The sequence below is a fragment of the Equus caballus genome, chromosome 17 (assembly GCF_041296265.1).
Source record: "Equus caballus isolate H_3958 breed thoroughbred chromosome 17, TB-T2T, whole genome shotgun sequence".
NCBI lineage: Eukaryota > Metazoa > Chordata > Mammalia > Perissodactyla > Equidae > Equus > Equus caballus.
This window is the reverse complement of record NC_091700.1, coordinates 19,515,329-19,533,566: the sequence shown is the minus strand read 5'-3', so window position 1 is coordinate 19,533,566 and position 18,238 is coordinate 19,515,329. Positions and strand designations below refer to the sequence as shown.

Below are 18,238 nucleotides of genomic sequence, written 5' to 3'. Positions count from 1 at the left end.
CCACAGGGGCTCTCTATCTGCTTCATTTTTGACACTGTCTGTCTGCGAATGATTTCTGATTTCTTATCCAATCCGCATGGCAAGATACAGCCGTCGCCTGGCACCCGGTTCCAGCGACATGCACACGTAACTCACTGTCTCTCAGTCCCGATGTTTGACTCACAGGAGAGAGAATGTGAACTAGAAGGGAAGGCTGGACGCACACAGTGCAGACGTAAGAGCGATCTGAGACGCTGAGCGGCCAGAGGAAGAGAGAGTGGCTTATAGAGCAGGCAGACACCCCCAGAAGAAGTCCACTCCTCTTAGAGTAGGTCGCGTATTTACCAGTTAAATGCTCTAAATCTATACAGTTTCAGCTATTGGTGACAGACCCACAGTAATTTGTCTTGTTGCCAAGACTCAGTGTGGTCTGTTTGCTTTCAAGGCCGTCATAAAGGAGAAAGATTAGCATCTCGTTGTAATTTTATTGTTCTGTATTCCTCCAAAGTGATGGTTTTAAGGAATTTATTGATTCGTGAAGTCTTGGGACATTTCCCTCATGAATCTCAAAGATATATTTTGTCACTTACTTAAATTTCAAAAACCAAAACCTAAAGTTCTCAACTTTGAGATTCTGAGGGAGCTCTTAGTCAGTGGACTTTTCCTCTGGACTTTCTTATCAGAGTACTTGAGCTGAGTTGGAAGAATAAGCCTTAGCTGATCTGACTCCCTGTGACTCTCTGACCTCTTCTCCTCCCTCCTTCTCACTCCGCTCCAGGCGACCCTTCACTGTTTCTTCAACAGACTGAGCACACTCCCACCTCAGGGTCTGTTCCCTGTGCTCAGCATCCTCCTTTTCCCGGATAGCTGCGTGGCTCACTCATTCGCTGCTTTCACGTCCGGATTTCTCAGATGTCTCTGAAGTTATAGAACCCCTTTCCTGTTCCCTGCTGTTTTCTCCTTGTCAGCACCTGTCACTAATATACTCTCTATTTTGTTAACTCATCTTGCTACTCCTGTCTTCTCCAATAGAACATCAGCTCCACGAAGCCAGGGATTGACGCCTGGAGGGGTATCTGGCACCTGGCAGGCGCCCAGGATGTGTTGAGTGAATGGACATATAAACTGAGCAACAATAGCATGTATTAGAATCGAATGGGGAGAAGTTCAGAGGTTTTTTCCAAAAACGTGTTGTCAGTTTTGCTGTTCGTCTGGGATAGGGGTGGGAGATAAAAGGTTGTGTTTTTTGTATTTCTTAAATAAAGCTATTTTAGAATTTCAAAAACAAAATGCCATAGGATGTCGTAAAGTTTATATACATTAGTTTTGGTATTTTGCTGTAGACATGGCCGTATAGTAGGAAAAAGCACTTGCTTTAGGACTTAGTAAATCTGAGTTCTCTGCTAAACTAGGTGTTTGACCTTTCTAAGACACTTATTTCCTTTGGGTCTACTTTTCATCTGAACATTGCTAGGCAAACTACATTTCTGAGGTCCCCTTCATTCTCTTGGCATTTTGATTTCAGAAGCTCCCCAATGCATTTTGGTATTATTTTAAAATTATTAGTGGTCAGTTTCCCAGAGTTGTTTATAAAGGAAATGAAAGCAAATTTTATAATCGAATTAACTAAACTTGTACATCCTTCAACAACTTCCTTTTAATTCTTAAATATAGCCATCAGATATTGTGAAAGATGTCAGTTGATTAAACCTGACCGTGCGCATCACTGCTCAGCATGTGACATGTAAGTGTTACTCGTTGGCTTTCATTTAACCCCAATGCTGGGAACTGGTGATGGGAGATGGAAGCGGAAGGGATATTTTATGTGCTTTATACTTGGCGAAAACCCTTCTTCTTCTCCCAATATTTGCTATGTATGTAGGGCTAACATAAATATTTCTATAAGCTAGAATATACTTTGAAGTTATCTTTGATAGCAGTTCCTGTACCAGTTGATCGAACTTTCTCTACATATACTTCCTATGCTTATGCTTAATATAATATTGATGAGCAATTAAGTGATAAACCCCTTGAGAAAGATAACTTTATTTCCTGGATTAAAAAGACCGTAATGACAATTTTCTTGTTTTTATTATTAATGCTGATATTAAAACCTAACAAACCACAAAAACAGTTTTCAATTCCCAGCTGTAACATTGTTCCCAGAAAAACGTGAAAAATATTTCCTGTGCACTTGTGAGAAGGTAATGTATTAAAGGAAAGATCCCTGATTTGGGAGTCCTGCTTAGTCCTTGAACTTGAGCTGGACAAGCTGTTTAACGTGCTGGGTATTAGTTTACTCATTTGCTATATTATTTGAGATGATCTGTGGTCTAACTTTATACAAATAGAGATTACACATACTGGTGGGGAGGCAAATCGGAGTTTTTTTCTGATTATAAAGAGGAGAGTCGTGCTTATCCGTCGGATAGAATTTTACAACATATGTGGAAAAAATAACCATCTACAGACTCATCAGTGTTAATATTTTAACATACTTGCTTCTAAAGTTTTAATTTTATGACTTAGACATGTTTAAAATAACACAGGGATTTCTGTATTCCCTTTTACCTCCGTAGCTAATTTGTAAACTGGACCCATCTAATGTACCAGGTGCTGTATGCAGTGTATGTGTATTTTAAAACGTCATTTGATGTGGTCCGAGGCTGCTGGCTGTGCTCAGCTGAATCCCAGTGTAAAACCATCGGTACCTGTTACCTACGAAAATATTTGTGGACATACCAGAAATTTTCTCTAACCTAATGTTTACTGGGTTGGTTTTTCTAAGGTGTATTTATAAAGGGAAAAATTTAAGCTAAAATAAAATTATCAGAAATTACGGGGAGAAAAAAGAAATTAGGGGAATTTTTCTACATGGATTTTCTTATACTTATTTGTTTCTTAGATGTGTTCTTAAGATGGATCATCACTGTCCTTGGTATGTATAAAAAATAGAGGAAATCACACATGGGGGTGGAGAGATGGGAAGGAGAAAATTTAGAGTAATTTACCTCAGCATTCCTAAATTTTGGTCAATTTAATTACTTATAGATATCAAGATTGATCCAGTTTTATATATATGCATGTATACTTATACATATGCATATATATTTTATATATGTTTATATTAAATGTTTCCTTTAAAAATATATTCTGTTGTTAACCCAAATAATAATGTATTAAAAATTAATACTAAGCTTCCAGATTCCTTATAGAATTTATTAAAAAACACACATTCACTATTAAGACACTGCTCCCTACTTCCCAATGACCCATTTCCCAGTAATGATTAAGTTTTTTGATCTGTCTTATTTATTATTATTATTGTTACTATGGTAAAAAAAGAAAAATGTAAAATTTACCATCTTAACTATTTCTGAGTATACAGTTCCATAGTGTTAAGTATGTTCACATTGTTGTGCAACCATCTCCAGAACTTTTTTATCTTGAAAAACTGAAACTTAGTACCCATTAAACAACTACTACCCATTTCTCCCTCCCCCTAGCAACCACCATTCTAGTTTTTGTTTATGTGAGTTTATGATTTGTCTTACTTTTATGCTGTGACTTTCTTTATTCTTCTAGGGTGAATAACTGTGTGGGATTTTCTAATTATAAATTCTTCCTGCTGTTTTTATTGTATTCCCTATTATATTGCCTTTTCGTGGCTACAACAGTTTTACAGTGCTTTATAAAATTTTGGACGGTAAGTCTATTTTTCTATCTTAAAAGATGTATTTAAGACTTTTAAAGATGCTATGGTCATAAAGAATTATTTCATTCTTTATTACAAGTAGATATACTTATTTTAATTTTACTAGTTAGAATTTACGGTAGATCAGAGGACAGATGAGTTTGCAATTTACCTTCATATATATTTGTTTATTTGTGAATAAATGAATGTTAAGTGGGAAATAGTGAGCTCCTTTTAGTGATCCAGACTGTTTTCAGCCACACTCTAACAATAGACACATCAGTTTTGGGGAAGTAATTACTTGCTTTTGAGCTGATGAGCCTCAGGCAGTTTTACAGTAGTAAAAGCCTCAGCCCCAGCGAGCCACTGCTCTGTCTCCTGTCTCTGTAGATATTAATCCTTTTTCTGTCATGAGTTACAAATGTTTTTTTCCATGTATTTGATTTATATCTCATAACACTTAGGGGTTTTTTTGTTTTTAATCCAAGTGTTATATTTTTAAAGCAGTACTTTTATTTTACAATTTCTGATTTTCTGAGTTTTTTGTTTAAAACCAGTACTTTTTGTTTATGATTTCTGGCTTTAGCCTATTCACTATGAATTTATAAAAATATTCACCAAGGGACCGGCCCAGTGGTGCAGCGGTTAAGTTCTCACATTCCACTTTGGCGGCCCAGGGTTCGCTGGTTTGGATCCCAGGTGCAGACATGGCACCGCTTGGCATGCCATGCTGTGGTAGGCGTCCCACCTATAAAATAGAGGAAGATGGGCATGGATGTTAGCTCAGGGCCAGTCTTCCTCAGCAAAAAGTGGAGAATTGGCAGCAGATGTTAGCTCAGGGCTAATCTTCCTCAAAAAAAAAAAAAAAATATATATATATATATATATATATATATATATTCACCCAGGTTTTCTTCTGGCATTTTTATTTTTTGTTTTCACATTTAAATATTTGATTTTGAAGGGGAGATTATTATGATTAAAAAGTACTTTTTTATTTGCTCTTCCTCAAAACCCTGTGAAAGTGTTTTAAAATGTAAGTTTTACTATTATTCAGGTCTAGTGAAGCCAACAGATCAGGAGTTGATTACTATTGAAAAGATAGTTTGTTACTCACAGTTCCCAAGCGAAGCAGCATGCCACACAGGCAGGGCCACACAGGGAAGCACCAGGGTCATTCAGGAAGCAGAAGGAGCGAGGGCCTGAGCCTTTATTGTGGTTTCCAGGAGAAGGGCAAGGCCAGGCAGGGTAAGCAGATGTAGGATTAGCTAGTTTGAGTAATTTCAGTGGTCTCTGGGCACACAGGCTGTCCCTCGTTGTCTGTACCCACCTCTGGAGTGAGTTGGGCAGGGACATCTTACCTTCTGGAGTGGAAGAGGCAGATGGAAGAGGTGGTTTGGAGTATGGGCTCTGTATTGGTTAGATTATATATGAGAGGCACTTTCCTTGCTGTCTCTTAAGAATTGGATATCCCTGGGAGAAGCGATCTCCCCAGTCAGCAAGGGCCCAGACGCCAGAGCATCAGGAATACAGAAAATAAGAAAATATAGTTAATACAGAAAGCTGTTATTATTCCAATTTTCCGAATTGGAAACTTAGGCTGGAGAAGTTAGGTAGCTTACCCAAGGTCACATAGTTAGTGTAGGAAGTTAGAATTTTAAGTTAGTTAGTATTTTGACTTGCTACTGGGAAGAACATAATTAAAGCCTCAAGTCATCAAGCACAATTGTTTTTCCAGGAAATATCTGATACATTTTAGAAGGATTTTCATTAAAACATCATTCGATTTTTAAAGTTTTGGTATTTAAAACCAGCAGATGCTAGCACTTACAGTGCCTCCATGCATTGTAGAAGAGAGCACCCCAGTTCTGTGCAGTCACAGCTTAACGAATTTTGGGCTCTGTTGTTCCCCTAGCTGGGCACCTTTGTTCAGTTTACAACCTCCTTAACCGTATTCAGTGGCCCTATTTAAATGAAGAAGATTCAGTGCCAGATAAATAAACTCCAAATTACAGAATTTCACATTTCTTTATCAGAAACTTCACCAATGTTTGCATGTAATGATGTATTAATTAAAGAATAAGGTTTTTTTTACCTTTTTTAGACTCATCATGAGTAAGGAAAGACTAGTAAGTTTAAATCTATCTTTTCCTGCATTCGTTCAGCAAATATTTTTTTAGCACCTACCAAGTGCCAGGCAGTGTTGTAGGCATTTGGGATATATTGGTGAACAAAACAGACAAAGAGCTCTGTGTTTGTACAGCTTATTTTTGAGAAGGGGGAACTAAATAATAAACATAAGAAATACATAAATAATGTTGTATATTAGAAAGTAAATCCTATGAAAACAAAAGTAGAGCAGGTAAGGGGGCTGGCCTGGTGGCACAGCAGTTAAGTTCACACATTCCACTTTGGTGGCCTGGGGTTTGCTGGTTTGGATCCTGCTTGCCGACCTACATACCACTTGTCAAGCCTTGCTGTGGCTGGTATCCCACATATAAAGTAGAGGAAGATGGGCACAGATGTTAACTCAGGGCCGGTCTTCCTCAGCAGAAAGGAGGGTTGGCAGGAGATGTTAGCTCAGGGCTAATCTTCCTCAAAAAAATTAAAAATTAATAAATAAATAAAAAGTAGAGCAGGTAAGGAATTTGGCAAGTGTTTGTGGGTGGGTATGACAGGGGCAGGTTACAGTATTAAAGAGAGTGATCAGGGTAGACCTCAGTGGGAAGATAAGATTTGAGCAAAGACTTGAAGGGAGTCAGTGGATATCTGAGAGAAGAACACGTATGAACCCAACATAGGAGCACCTAAATACATAAAGCAAATATAACAAACTTAAAGGGAGAAATACACAGCAATACAGTAACAGTAGGGGACTTTAATACCCCACTTTCATCAATGGATAAATCATCCAGACAGAAAGTAAATAAAGAAACATTGGCCTTAAATGACACATTAGTCCAGATGGACTTTTAGACATATACAGAACACTTCATCCAAAAATAACAGAGTACTCTTTCATCTCAAGTGCACATGAAACATTCTCCAAGATAGATTATATGATAGGCCATAAAACAAGTCTTAATAAATTTAACAAGACTGAAACCATATCAGGCATCTTTTCCAACCCTAGTGGTATGAAACTAGAAATCAATTACAAGAAGAAAACTAGAAAATTCAGAAATGTGGAGATTAAACAACATGCTGCTGAACAACTATTGAGTTAAAGAAAAAATTGTAAAAATATCTTGAGACAAATGAAAATAGACGTACAACATACCAAAATTTATGGAATGTAGCAAAAGCAGTTCTAAAAGGGAAGTTCATAGTGATAAACACCTACATTAAGAAATAAAAAAGATCTTGAATAAGCTAACTTTAACCTTAAGAAACTAAAAAAGAAGAACAAACGAAGCCCAAAGTTAGTGGAAGGAGGGAAATACCAAAGATCAGAAGAGCAGAAATACATGAAAAAGAGACTAAAGAGACAATAGAAAAGATCAGTGAAACTAACAGCTGTTTTTTAGTAAAGATTAAAAAAATAGACAAACCTTTACCTGGACTCACTGAGAAAAAGAAGAGGACTCAACATCAGAAATGAAAGAGGAGATATTACAACTGATACCACAGAAATACAAAGGATCATAAGAGACTACTATGATAATTATATGCCAAAAAATTGGACAACCTAAAAGAGGTGGGCAAATTCCTAGAAATATACAGCCTACCAAGACTGAATCATGAAGAAATAGAAAATCTGAACAGATTTCTAGTAAAGAGACTGAATCGGTAATCAAAAACCTCCCAACAAACAAAAGTCCAGTGCCAGGTGGCTTCACTGGTGAATTCTAGCAAACATTTAAGGAGGAACTAACGCCAGTCCTTCTCAAACTCTCCAAAAAATAGAAGAAGGGGGAGTACTTCCAAACTCATTTTATGAGGCCAGCACTACCCTGATACTGAAATCAGCCACGGTTGCTACAAGAAAAGAAAATTACAGGCCAGTATCCCTAATGAATTTAGATACAGAAATCCTCAACAAAATATTAGCGGAGTGAATTCAGCAGTACATTAAAAGAATCATAGACTGTGATCAAGTGGGATTTATTCCAGGGATGCAGGGATGGTTCAGTATCTGCAGATCAATTGATGTGATATGCCACATTAACAAAATGAAGGATAAAAATATGATCGTTTCTGTAGATGCAGAAAAAGCATTTGACAAAATTCAACATCCATTTATGATAAAAACTGTCAACGTAGTGAGTATAGAGGGAATGTACCTCAACATAATAAAGGCCGTATATATGACCAGCCCATAGCTAACATCGTACTCAAAAGTGAAAAGCTGAAAGCTTGTCCTCTAAGATGAGGAATAAGACAAACATGCCCACTCTTGCACTTTTCTTCCACCTAGTGTTGGAAGCCTGGCCAGAGTAATTGGGCAAGAAAAAGAAATAGAAGGCATCCAAGTAGGAAAGGAAGAAGTAAAACTGTCTCTCTTTGCAGATGATGTGATATATATAGAAAACCCTAAAGGCTCCACCAAAAGACTTTGAGTTCTAATCAGTGAATTCAGGAAAGTTCACTAAATACAAAATCAATATGGAAAAATCTGTTGTGTATTCTATACACTAATAACAAATGATCAGAAAGAGAAATTTAAAAACAGCCCCATTTACAGTTGCATTATAAAGAATAAAATGCAGATGGTCCCCAACTTATGATAGTTCAACTTAAGATTTTTCGACTTGATGATGGTGCAAAAGCAATTCGTCTTCAGTAGAACCTGTACTTTGAATTTTCAGTTTTGATCTTTTCCCGGTCTGCTGCTCTGTGGACGATGCACACTCGTGACGCTGCGCAGCAACAGCAACCTCCAGCTCCTGGTCGGCTGTGCAGACACGCGCGTAAACCACTGACACACTGACAACTGTTCTGGGCCTGTGCTGCCATTCTGTTCGTCACTTTCAGTACGGTATTCAGTAAATTACTGAGATATTCAATACTTTATTCTAAAGTAGCCTTTGTGTTAGATGATTTTGCCCAACTGCAGGCTGATGTAAGTGTTCTGAGTACATTTAAGGTGGGCTAGGCTAACTTGCGATGTTTGGTAGGTTAGGTGGATTAAATGCATTTTTGACTTATAATATTTTCAACTTATCATGGATTTATCAGAAATAGGACAATAGGATGTAGCCCCATTTAAGTTGAGGAAGATCGGTACCTAGGAATAATTTTAACCAAGGAGGTGAAAGACCTGTACGCTGAAAACGATAAGACATTGATGACAGCAATTGAAGAAGACACGACTAAATGGAAAAATAATCTCTGCTCATGGATTGGAAGAATTAATATTGTTAAAAAAATGTCCATACTACTGAAAGCTATCTACAGATTCGGTGCAGTTCCTATCAAAATTCCAATGGCATTTTTCACAGAAATAGAACTGTCCTAAAATTTGTACGGAACCACCAAAGACCCCAAATAATCAAAGAAATCTTGAGAAAGAAGAACAAAGCTGGAGGCATCATGCTCCCTGATTTCAAACTATATTACAGAGATATATTAATCAAAATATATGGTATTGGCATAAAAACAGACACATAGGTCAGTGGAACAGATCAGAGATCCCAGAAATAAACCCACACATACACAGTCAATTAATTTATGACAAAGTAGCCAAGAATATACATTGGGAAAAGGACAGTCTCTTAAATAAATGGTGTTGGGAAAACTGGACAGCCACATGCAAAAGAATGGAACTGGACCCCTGTTTTACACCACACACAAAAATTAATTCCAAATGGATTAAAGACTTGAATGTAAGGCCTGAAACCATAAATATACCAGAAGAAAACACAACAGGTAACCTCCTTACATCACTCTTGGTGATGATTTCCTTGATTTGACACCAAAAGCAAAAACAGCAAAAGGAAAAATAAACAAGTGGGATTACATCAGAGAATCTTTTGCACAACAAAAGGAAACCATCAACAAAATGAAAAGGAAGCCTACCAAATGGGAAAAAATATTTACAAATCATATATCTGATAAGGGGTTAATATCCAAAACGTGTAAAGAACTCATATAATTCAATAGCAAAAATCCTGATTAAGAAATGGGCAGAGCAAGCCCCATGACTAAGTGGTTAAAGTTCCACTGGCTCCGCCTCAGCGGCCCCAGGTTCATAGGTACGGATCCCGGGTGCAGACCCACTCGGCTCATCAGCCATGCTGTGGAGACATCCCACATGCAAAGTAGGGGAAGATTGGCACAGATTAGCTCAGGGCTAATCTTCCTCACAAAAAAAAAAAGTGGACAAAGGATCTGAAGAGAGATTTTCCAAAGAAGACATACAGATGGCCAACAGGTACGTGGAGAAATGCTTGATGTTACTAATCATCAGGGAATTACAAATCAAAACTACAGTGAGAGAGCACCTCACGCCTGTTGGAATGGCTCTTATCAAAAAGACAAGATAACATGTTGGTGAAGATGTGGAGAAAAGGAAACGCTTATGCACTATTGGTGGGAATGTGAATTGGTGCAGTCACTGTGGAACAGTAGGGAGGATCCTCAAAACATTAAAAATAGAACTACCATACGATTCAGTCATTCCAGGTCTGGATATTATCCAAAGGAAATGAAAATACTAACAAAAAGGTACATGTACCCTATGTTCATTGCAGCATTATTTATAATAGCCACGATATGGAAACAGCCTAGGTTCTGTGCATGGATGAATGGATAAAGAAATTATGATATATACACATACATACATATTCATACAATGGAATATTATTTAGCCATAAAAAAAAAAGGGAAATCTTGCCATTTGTGACAATATGGATGGACCTTGAGGACATTATGCTGAGTGAAATAAGTCAGACAGAGAAAGACCAATACCATATGATCTCACTTATATTTGGAATCTAAAAAAAAAAAATTAAGGGTCTGGCCCCGTGGCCGAGTGGTTAGGTTCACGTGCTCCACTGCAGGCAGCCCAGTGTTTCCTTGGTTCGAATCCTGGACGCGGACATGGCACTGCTCATGAAGCCACGCTGAGGCAGCGTCCCAAATGCCACAACTAGAAGGGCCCACAATGAAGAATATACAACTATGTACCGAGGGGCTTTGGGGAGAAAAAGGAAAAAATAAAATCTTTAAAAAAAAAACTCATAGATACAGAGAACAGATTGGTAGCTGTCAGAGGCAGAGGAAGGGGGATGAGCAAAGTGGGTGAAAGTGGTCAAAATAAAATAAGTCCTGGAGATGTAATATACGGCATGGTGACTGTAGTTAATAAGTATATTTGAAAGTTGCTGAGAGTTAGATCTTAAAAGATCTCAACACAAGAAAAACTGTAACTGTGTGTGGTGATGGATGTTAATTAGACTTATTGGGTGATCATTTTGCAATATATACATATATTGAATCATTATGTTGTACACCTGAAACTAATATGTTGTATGTGAATTATATGTCAATTTTTAAAAAAAGAGTGATCAGGGTAGACCTCAGTAAGAAGGTGATATTTGAGCAGAGACTGAAAGGGAGTTAGTGGCTAGCTGAGAGAAGGACATTCCAATCAGAGGAAACATGTAAACTTGAGACTAAAGACCAAAAGTAGGAACATCCCAGCCCTGTTAGAGGAACAGTGAGGAGGCTGGTGTGGCTGAGGGGTGAGCAAGAGTGAGACTCATGGCAAGTCCAGGAGACGAAATGACAGAGGGCCTTGGAGAGTGCTGTGAGGACTGTGGCTTTCGCTCTACATGAAACAGGCAGCAGAGGAGTGATGTGACCTGACTTGTCAAGGATCACTCGGATTGCCATGCTGAAACCAAACCAGAGAGGGGCAAGTGACAACACCTCTTAGAAGACTTAAGAATAGCAGTAAAAGTAGTAAAAACATCGTCTAGTTTTCAGAAACTACTAATCAGAAGATTTTTTTAAAAACTAAAGGGAAAAGTGTGTATTTAAAGTCTACCTGAAATGTGCTTGAAGAGCTAAATGTTGTCTGTTTTCTCTTCCGTATTTTTTGAGAAAATATTGGTGACTTTTAGAGAACAACATCTTAGTGTCCCTTTAGAACATAAAAGGGTTATACAGCTGGTGCTCAGGATAACTTTGTATGAAAATTGGTTTGTTAATACATTGTCTCTATTTGTACAAGCTTTGCCGCAGGAAATCTACAGAGAGTTGTGCAAAGGTAAAATACATTATTGCCATGACATTCTTGTCATCTCTTTTGTGACATTTATAGTGGATATGTATGTAGTCGTGTGTTGTTTATCGACAGGGGTACATTCTGAGCAGTGTGTCGTTAGGTGATATCGTTGTTGTGCGAACATCATAGTGTGTACTTACGCAAACCTAGATTATGTAGCCCACACACACCTAGGCTGTGTGGTCCTCATCTTGTGGGACCACCGTCGTATATGCGGTCTGTCCGTGTCCGAAACTGACGCGTGACTGTAGTACTCATTTGCTTCACAAGACGGGGAGATAGAAGGATCACTTGACGTATTTAAAAGGTAGTGTAGTTACCCTGGGAGAGAAGTGAACAAGATAAATATCAGATTTACCTAATGCTTCCTTTTAACCTGTAAACGGTGTTTAAATCAAGCAGGACCACCTCATGTTTTAGTGGAGTCTGTCATTTGCCTGTACAGTTTTGTTTTAAAAGCTAACACTTAAAGGCTTCCTCCTTCTCCTATTAATAGATAGGAATTTCTTTTAAGTTAAGACTTTGCTTCTGTTAAAATGAATATAGCCATAAGAATGGGTAACAGAGAAGCTGTTTTCGTTCACTAATACCTTATGGTAAATTTCTTTACCCAAATTGCCAATTGCCGAACAAAGCTCTGTAGGAGTGGAGCAAGGATAAAAAAGGTAGGAATCAAAGCCGCTGAGGGCCTGGGCACGTTTAGAGTGGTGTTCCAAAAGTAGAGATTAAAGAAGGATGAAAATAAAATTATCACAATTAGCTTCTGGTTAGCAGCATATATTTAAAGGAAGCAAATATTTTAACATAAATGGAGGAAACTCTCGTATATCCTGGACGTTGGAGAAAGCTTGAATACACAGGCATACCTCGGAGATGTTGCAGGCACGGTTCTAGAGCACCGGAATAAAGCAATTAGCACAGGCAAGTGAGTCACAGGAGGCTTCTGGTTTCCCAGTGCATATAAAAGTTACATTCTGTACTATACTGGAGTCTAAGTGTGCAAGAGCATTATGGCTAAAATAACAATGTACATACTTTGAAAAGCACTTTATTGCTGAAAATTTCTGCCCATTGTCTGAGCCCCCATCGAGTTGGGATCTTTTGCTGTGGAGGGTCTCGTGGAATGCAGTATCTGCAGAGCGTGGTGAAGCGCCGTGCAGTAAACGAGGGCTGCCTGGAAAGCAGGAAAGAAAAGCTTAGAGAAAAGTGTCCCTCTTTTTTCTTTACTACTGGAAAGTATTGCTAAAATTTTTACATATTTAAGAGGAATTTTTTAAATGACTTTCTGACATTTTATGTAAGAAGCTCCTTTAATAATACCAATTCTCTGCTTTTGGAAATGTCGCTTTTGGATATATTATCTAATTTATTTCATTACTCTTCATATCTGGCAAATTTTTTGGTGTATTCAACAATCTTTAGGAAGAACCAAATAAGAATATATTTTAGAGGTTGACCATCCTCAAAATTAACTCCTTTTTTCTTGCCTCAGAATGAACTCTCAGCTACACGTGCAAAATTCCACGTGCTTTTTCTTTTCTTTGTGTCTACAATGTTCTTCATCAGCGTCCTGTCGCTGTTCAGCTACCACTGCTGGCTAGTTGGGAAAAATAGAACAACGATAGGTAAGTAAGTTAAAAGAAATCATAATTATTTAGAAAAATGACCACAGATGAATATGAAATCTAGAGGAGGACAGCAGTTAGATAATAAGAAAGTGTAAAATGTTTCTGTGTTAAAACTCACTGTGACTGGATGGAAGTGGTGGGTGTGTGATGAATGAAAAGGCCCATCATTTGGAAGAGCTGAGGACGTGAGACTGACTTTTATATATATTTTCAGTAGCACACTGTACATAAAAGCAGAGAACTAAGCATATTTTATAAATTGTAATAAATAAAAGCTGTTTCCTACATTTATACAGTGCTTTTCAACAATCAGTCTATGAAAGAAAAGGAGCTTCATTTTCAGATTGCAAAAAATTTTAAAACCTTAATACAGCGTATTGTTTAGCCAAAACACATGTGCTTTCCTTTTTTCCCCCCAATTGAATACACAGTTGACTGGCGTGTGTTTCATGATTGAGACTAAGGAATTATATTTTTGACATGGTCAATCATTCCCATCTTTGTGGTGGTTGACAGTGAAACTTATGTGTTGTATCACTACTATCAGCTTTTATGTCCTTTTTTGGCTTATTTTTTAAAGTGAAAATACAGGGGAAGAATTCAGTAAGGTGTTCAAATAATTGGACAGGCATTTCCTAAACAAAGGTGGTGTGGCGTTGCTCAGACTGAGCTGTGTGCGTGTAAGCAGCACCACTGTGCTAGAACCGAAGTATTTAGGCATCAGCTAATGTACCAAGATACCACACGGGGGTCTGTCGCAGTGTTTGTAAGGGAGTCAGACTCCCTACCATCTGAAGCCCTGTATCTGCCAGGAGAATCAGAAGGGACTGATTTTAATATAGAAAGAAGAATGCATTTTCGGGAGACTTTTATTAGATACTTCCGTATTTGGATCATTTTAATCTTGTAGTCCTACTGAGTCGCTTCAGGCTTCCAGGTGAGGGTTTCCGTGCCCTCCCTCCCCCAGCTCCCTCTCCACTGCTGAGCTCCCTCCATTTCCATCATGCCTTCATCCCTTTGCCTTGTAAATAAACTTTCTTTATATCTATTAATTAATTGGTTGTCCTCTTCACAGAATATTCTACCTTCTGCCTCCCTTTAATCAGAGAGGACAAAAGGCAGCCTACAGGCAAAGTATAGCCCTTAAGACCTCCCACAACAGCTAAAAACTGAGAGAGTTCACATAAAAAAGTAGCTCTCTCCTTCTCAGAGTTGACAGATGTGGGACAGTGGGCCCATTCTCCCCTCTGGTGTCGTTCAGTTGGAGCTGTGGTAGCTGACGGCTTCAGATGGGACGTGGACACTACCGTTTGCCACGTTTGTTTCCCACCGACCCCTGCAGGTGTTTGACAGATGAGTGCTCCCTGGGAATCCCATTGTTCTCTTTAAGTAATTTTTTTCAAACTTTTTTGCCAGTGACTACAGTAAGAAACATATCATTTTATATCACAACCTAGTGAATGCACACATATTTATAAAGTTATATGAATAAAATAAGCAAAAATCACACAAAACCTCATTAATCTCTACTATGTGCAGTGTACTCTTAATATTTTCTGTTCTAGTTCCTTAGAAAGAAGTGGCGGCTGCACCCCACTGAATTGATTTTACAGCCTGTTGAGGCGGTCTGACCCGCACTTTGGAATAGCATTAGCCTAGCACACCCCTGCCTCTGTGTCTCCACCTTCACACCCTGCTCTTTGGCTAGTTCTCCGTTGCGACTTCCACATTTTTGTTCTTCTCTCCTTTAAAAGTATTCTATTCTATCCTTTGGCTATAACCTCTACCCTTCTTACTGACTGTCACCTGCCTACCTTGAGATCATTTCCCCACATGAAAGAGTTTCTATATTCAAACTACTGCTGTGCTCTCAAACAGGCACGCCAGTCCCTTTGATTCTGGTGGCCAGTCATTCCCGTAACCAAACACTGAACCTTTTAATCACTTGGAACTGAGGAGCCCCTGAAATTTTCAACTTGAATTTTCTCTTCTCTTACCACAGACTTTATCCTTTCATCTCTCCCTTTTCTGTACTCTAATGTACTTCCTTTTGTAGGTTACTGAGTCCTCCATTCTCCAACACTTTTCTCCCAAGTGTGTGTTTCCCTTCTGGCTTTGTTTCTCACCATTTTCTCTTCTACATCCTACGGTAGATGACTTTAGCAACTCTTGCATGCATGACCTAGGTTATTCCAGATATCCATCTTATCTACCTGTACACTGGGGCTGTAGAAAGCTGGTGAGGGCAATTTCACTCCCGTGGTGATGCTTACAACTACAGATTTGGTCTCAGACCTCGCTTAAGCCCACAACTCTTATTTGGTAGTAATGTGTGTTTCTTTTTTTTGAGGAAGATTAGCCCTGAGCTAACATCTGCTGCCAATCTTCCTCTTTTGGCTGAGGAATACTGGCCCTGAGCTAACATCCATGCCCATCTTCCTCTACTTTATATGTGGGACGCCTACCACAGCGTGGCTTGCCAAGCGGTGCCGTGTCTGTACCCGGGATCTGAACCAGTGAATCCCCGGCCGCGCTGAAGCGGAACATGTGCACTTAACCGCTGCGCCACCGGGCTGGCCCCAATAATGTGCGTTCCTGATCAGGTCACCTTACTACCCACAACAGTTATTCCAGATTTTCACCACTCTCCCCAATTTCCTTACTCATTTTATGAGCCCTTCATAAAAAAATTGTAAGTCAGCACAAGTAAATTCTTATCTTCCCACACTTATAACCTCACACAAACATTTCTACTTTCAAACCCATCACTGTTACCCTTCCTCTAACTTCTGAGGACAAGATGTCTTTTTCTGGTGGTACCTAATGTTAATCTTTAGAGCTCTTTAGAGGCTATCCCATTTCTTCTAGAATTTTCTTTCATCAATTTTTACTTCTCTGTATCATCAACCTTTCCCAATCAGTCTCTCCCTGGCTACTTCTTATCCTTAGCTTATAAAACATGCCAAAATGCATTCTATTTTTTTTCTTTTTTCTTTTTTTCTTTTGAGGAAGATTAGCCTTTTTTTTGCTGAGGAAGACTGGCCCTGAGCTAACATCTGTGCATTCTATTTTTAAGTAAAGAAAAAAACCCTTTTCTTATGAAACTTAGCTCTTTCTCTCTCACTCTATATCAGTTTTCAAACCAAGCTTGAAATAACAGTCTCTAATCACCCTCTGCTTCCTCACCTGTTACTCATTATTTAAGATTGTGCTAAAGTATCACCTCCTCCACATTTCACCTTCCACTGCCCCACCCGCAGTACACACATACATGTCTGTCACATTGTAGTTCTGTTAGACTTTGTTAGACTCTGGGTTCTTTGGTAGGAATTTCATCTAATTTATCTTTGGATCCCAAATACCTGGTACTGTGCCATCAGGCGCATAGTAGGAAGTTCATAAATAATGAATGAATGAAGTTGCAAGAATTAGAATGTCTTTAAGAAAACACATACACCAAAACAAAGTAAGATATACTGAACACTTCAGTAGATTTTCAGTAATATTAGATAATCATTTTGACATTTTCATTTTTCAAGGGTGAAGAAGTATTCAGAGGTAATATTTTTTCCAAAATAAGTTTCAGAAATTTATCTTTTAATTGTTAGAAATATACAATTCATTTTGAATTATATTTGTAGCTTTCGATACCAAAGATATAAAGTAGTAAAATTGGTACTTTCCATCCCTCCTATAATTTTTAAATAGATTAACTCTTTTTTTTTTCATATATACATAAAACAGAATCATTCCGTGCACCCACATTTTCCTATGGACCTGATGGAAATGGTTTCTCTCTTGGATGCAGTAAAAATTGGAGACAAGTCTTTGGTGATGAAAAGAAATATTGGCTACTTCCAATATTTTCAAGGTAATTTATAAAAAGCAGGTCTCAGAAATTATGGAGTATGTGATAGTCTCTGTCTCGCTGGTTAAATGTTTTAAGATTTAGAGAATTCAATATATAATGACATTCTTATGAGCCTTGAGAATGAAAATTCAGAATATCTTGATTGTATAAAATATTTTATTTTTTATGTTTTTTACTAGATAGGGTAAAGGAGAGTTTGGGCGTATATTTAAAAGGAAAGTAGGGAAAAAAGATGATTTATAAAAAATAAGAATCACTCTTTTTGCTTTAAAATGAAAATAAGTTGCTTGAAGTGGAGAATTATAAGGATTTTTACTTATTAGCCATATCTTCAAAGACTCCGTCACAGGGGCCGGCCCCGTGGCAGAGTGGTTAAATTTGCATGCTCTACTTCGGCGGCCCCGGGGTTTTCTGGTTCAGATCCTGGGTGCAGACATGGCACCGCTCATCAGGCCATGCTGAGGAGGCGTCCCACATGCCACAACTAGAAGGACCCACAGCTGAAAATATACAATTATGTACCAGGGGCTTTGGGAAGAAAAAGGAAAAATAAAATCTTAAAAAAAAAAAAGATTCCATCACAGATTATATATTCTATTGTGTCTTTTTACCTCAAATCTAAATGAGAATGTGTGCTCAAGATGATTCATAGTTTCCTTTTCTCCCAAATTCCCAGCCATCCTAGGCCATCTGTATACCAAAGTCATTATAGAAAGGGAAAAAATATTTGAAACTCAAGTGACATATTTGTAACTGTTGTGGAGTTTTTTTCCTTAACTGTATTGCCTTTTTTGGTCTGAAAATGACTTATTTTGCCTTCATTTTTGAAAGACATT

At 38.1% G+C, this 18,238-nt stretch overlaps 1 protein-coding gene across 34 annotated transcripts in view; it reads left to right on the top strand.

The window, feature by feature from the left end:
• The window catches only part of ZDHHC20 (zinc finger DHHC-type palmitoyltransferase 20), a 66,870-nt gene that overhangs the window by 37,041 nt on the left and 11,591 nt on the right, over window positions 1-18,238 (top strand). For 18 of the 34 annotated variants that reach the window (XR_011427901.1, XR_011427903.1, XR_011427906.1 and 15 more), the window contains 5 exons: window positions 1,654-1,723; window positions 2,885-2,917; window positions 3,565-3,685; window positions 13,396-13,528; window positions 17,276-17,402. Coding sequence is in view for 27 of the 34 variants with exons in the window: in XM_070240091.1 (XP_070096192.1) it covers window positions 1,654-1,723; window positions 2,885-2,917; window positions 3,565-3,685; window positions 13,396-13,528; window positions 17,276-17,402 (484 nt within the window). In the remaining 7 variants the exon portion in view is untranslated. Of the gene's footprint in view, window positions 1-1,653; window positions 1,724-2,884; window positions 2,918-3,564; window positions 3,686-11,849; window positions 11,886-13,395; window positions 13,529-17,275; window positions 17,403-18,238 lie in introns of all 34 variants that reach the window. The other 16 variants (XR_011427900.1, XR_011427902.1, XM_023621373.2 and 13 more) reach the window with 3 other exon arrangements.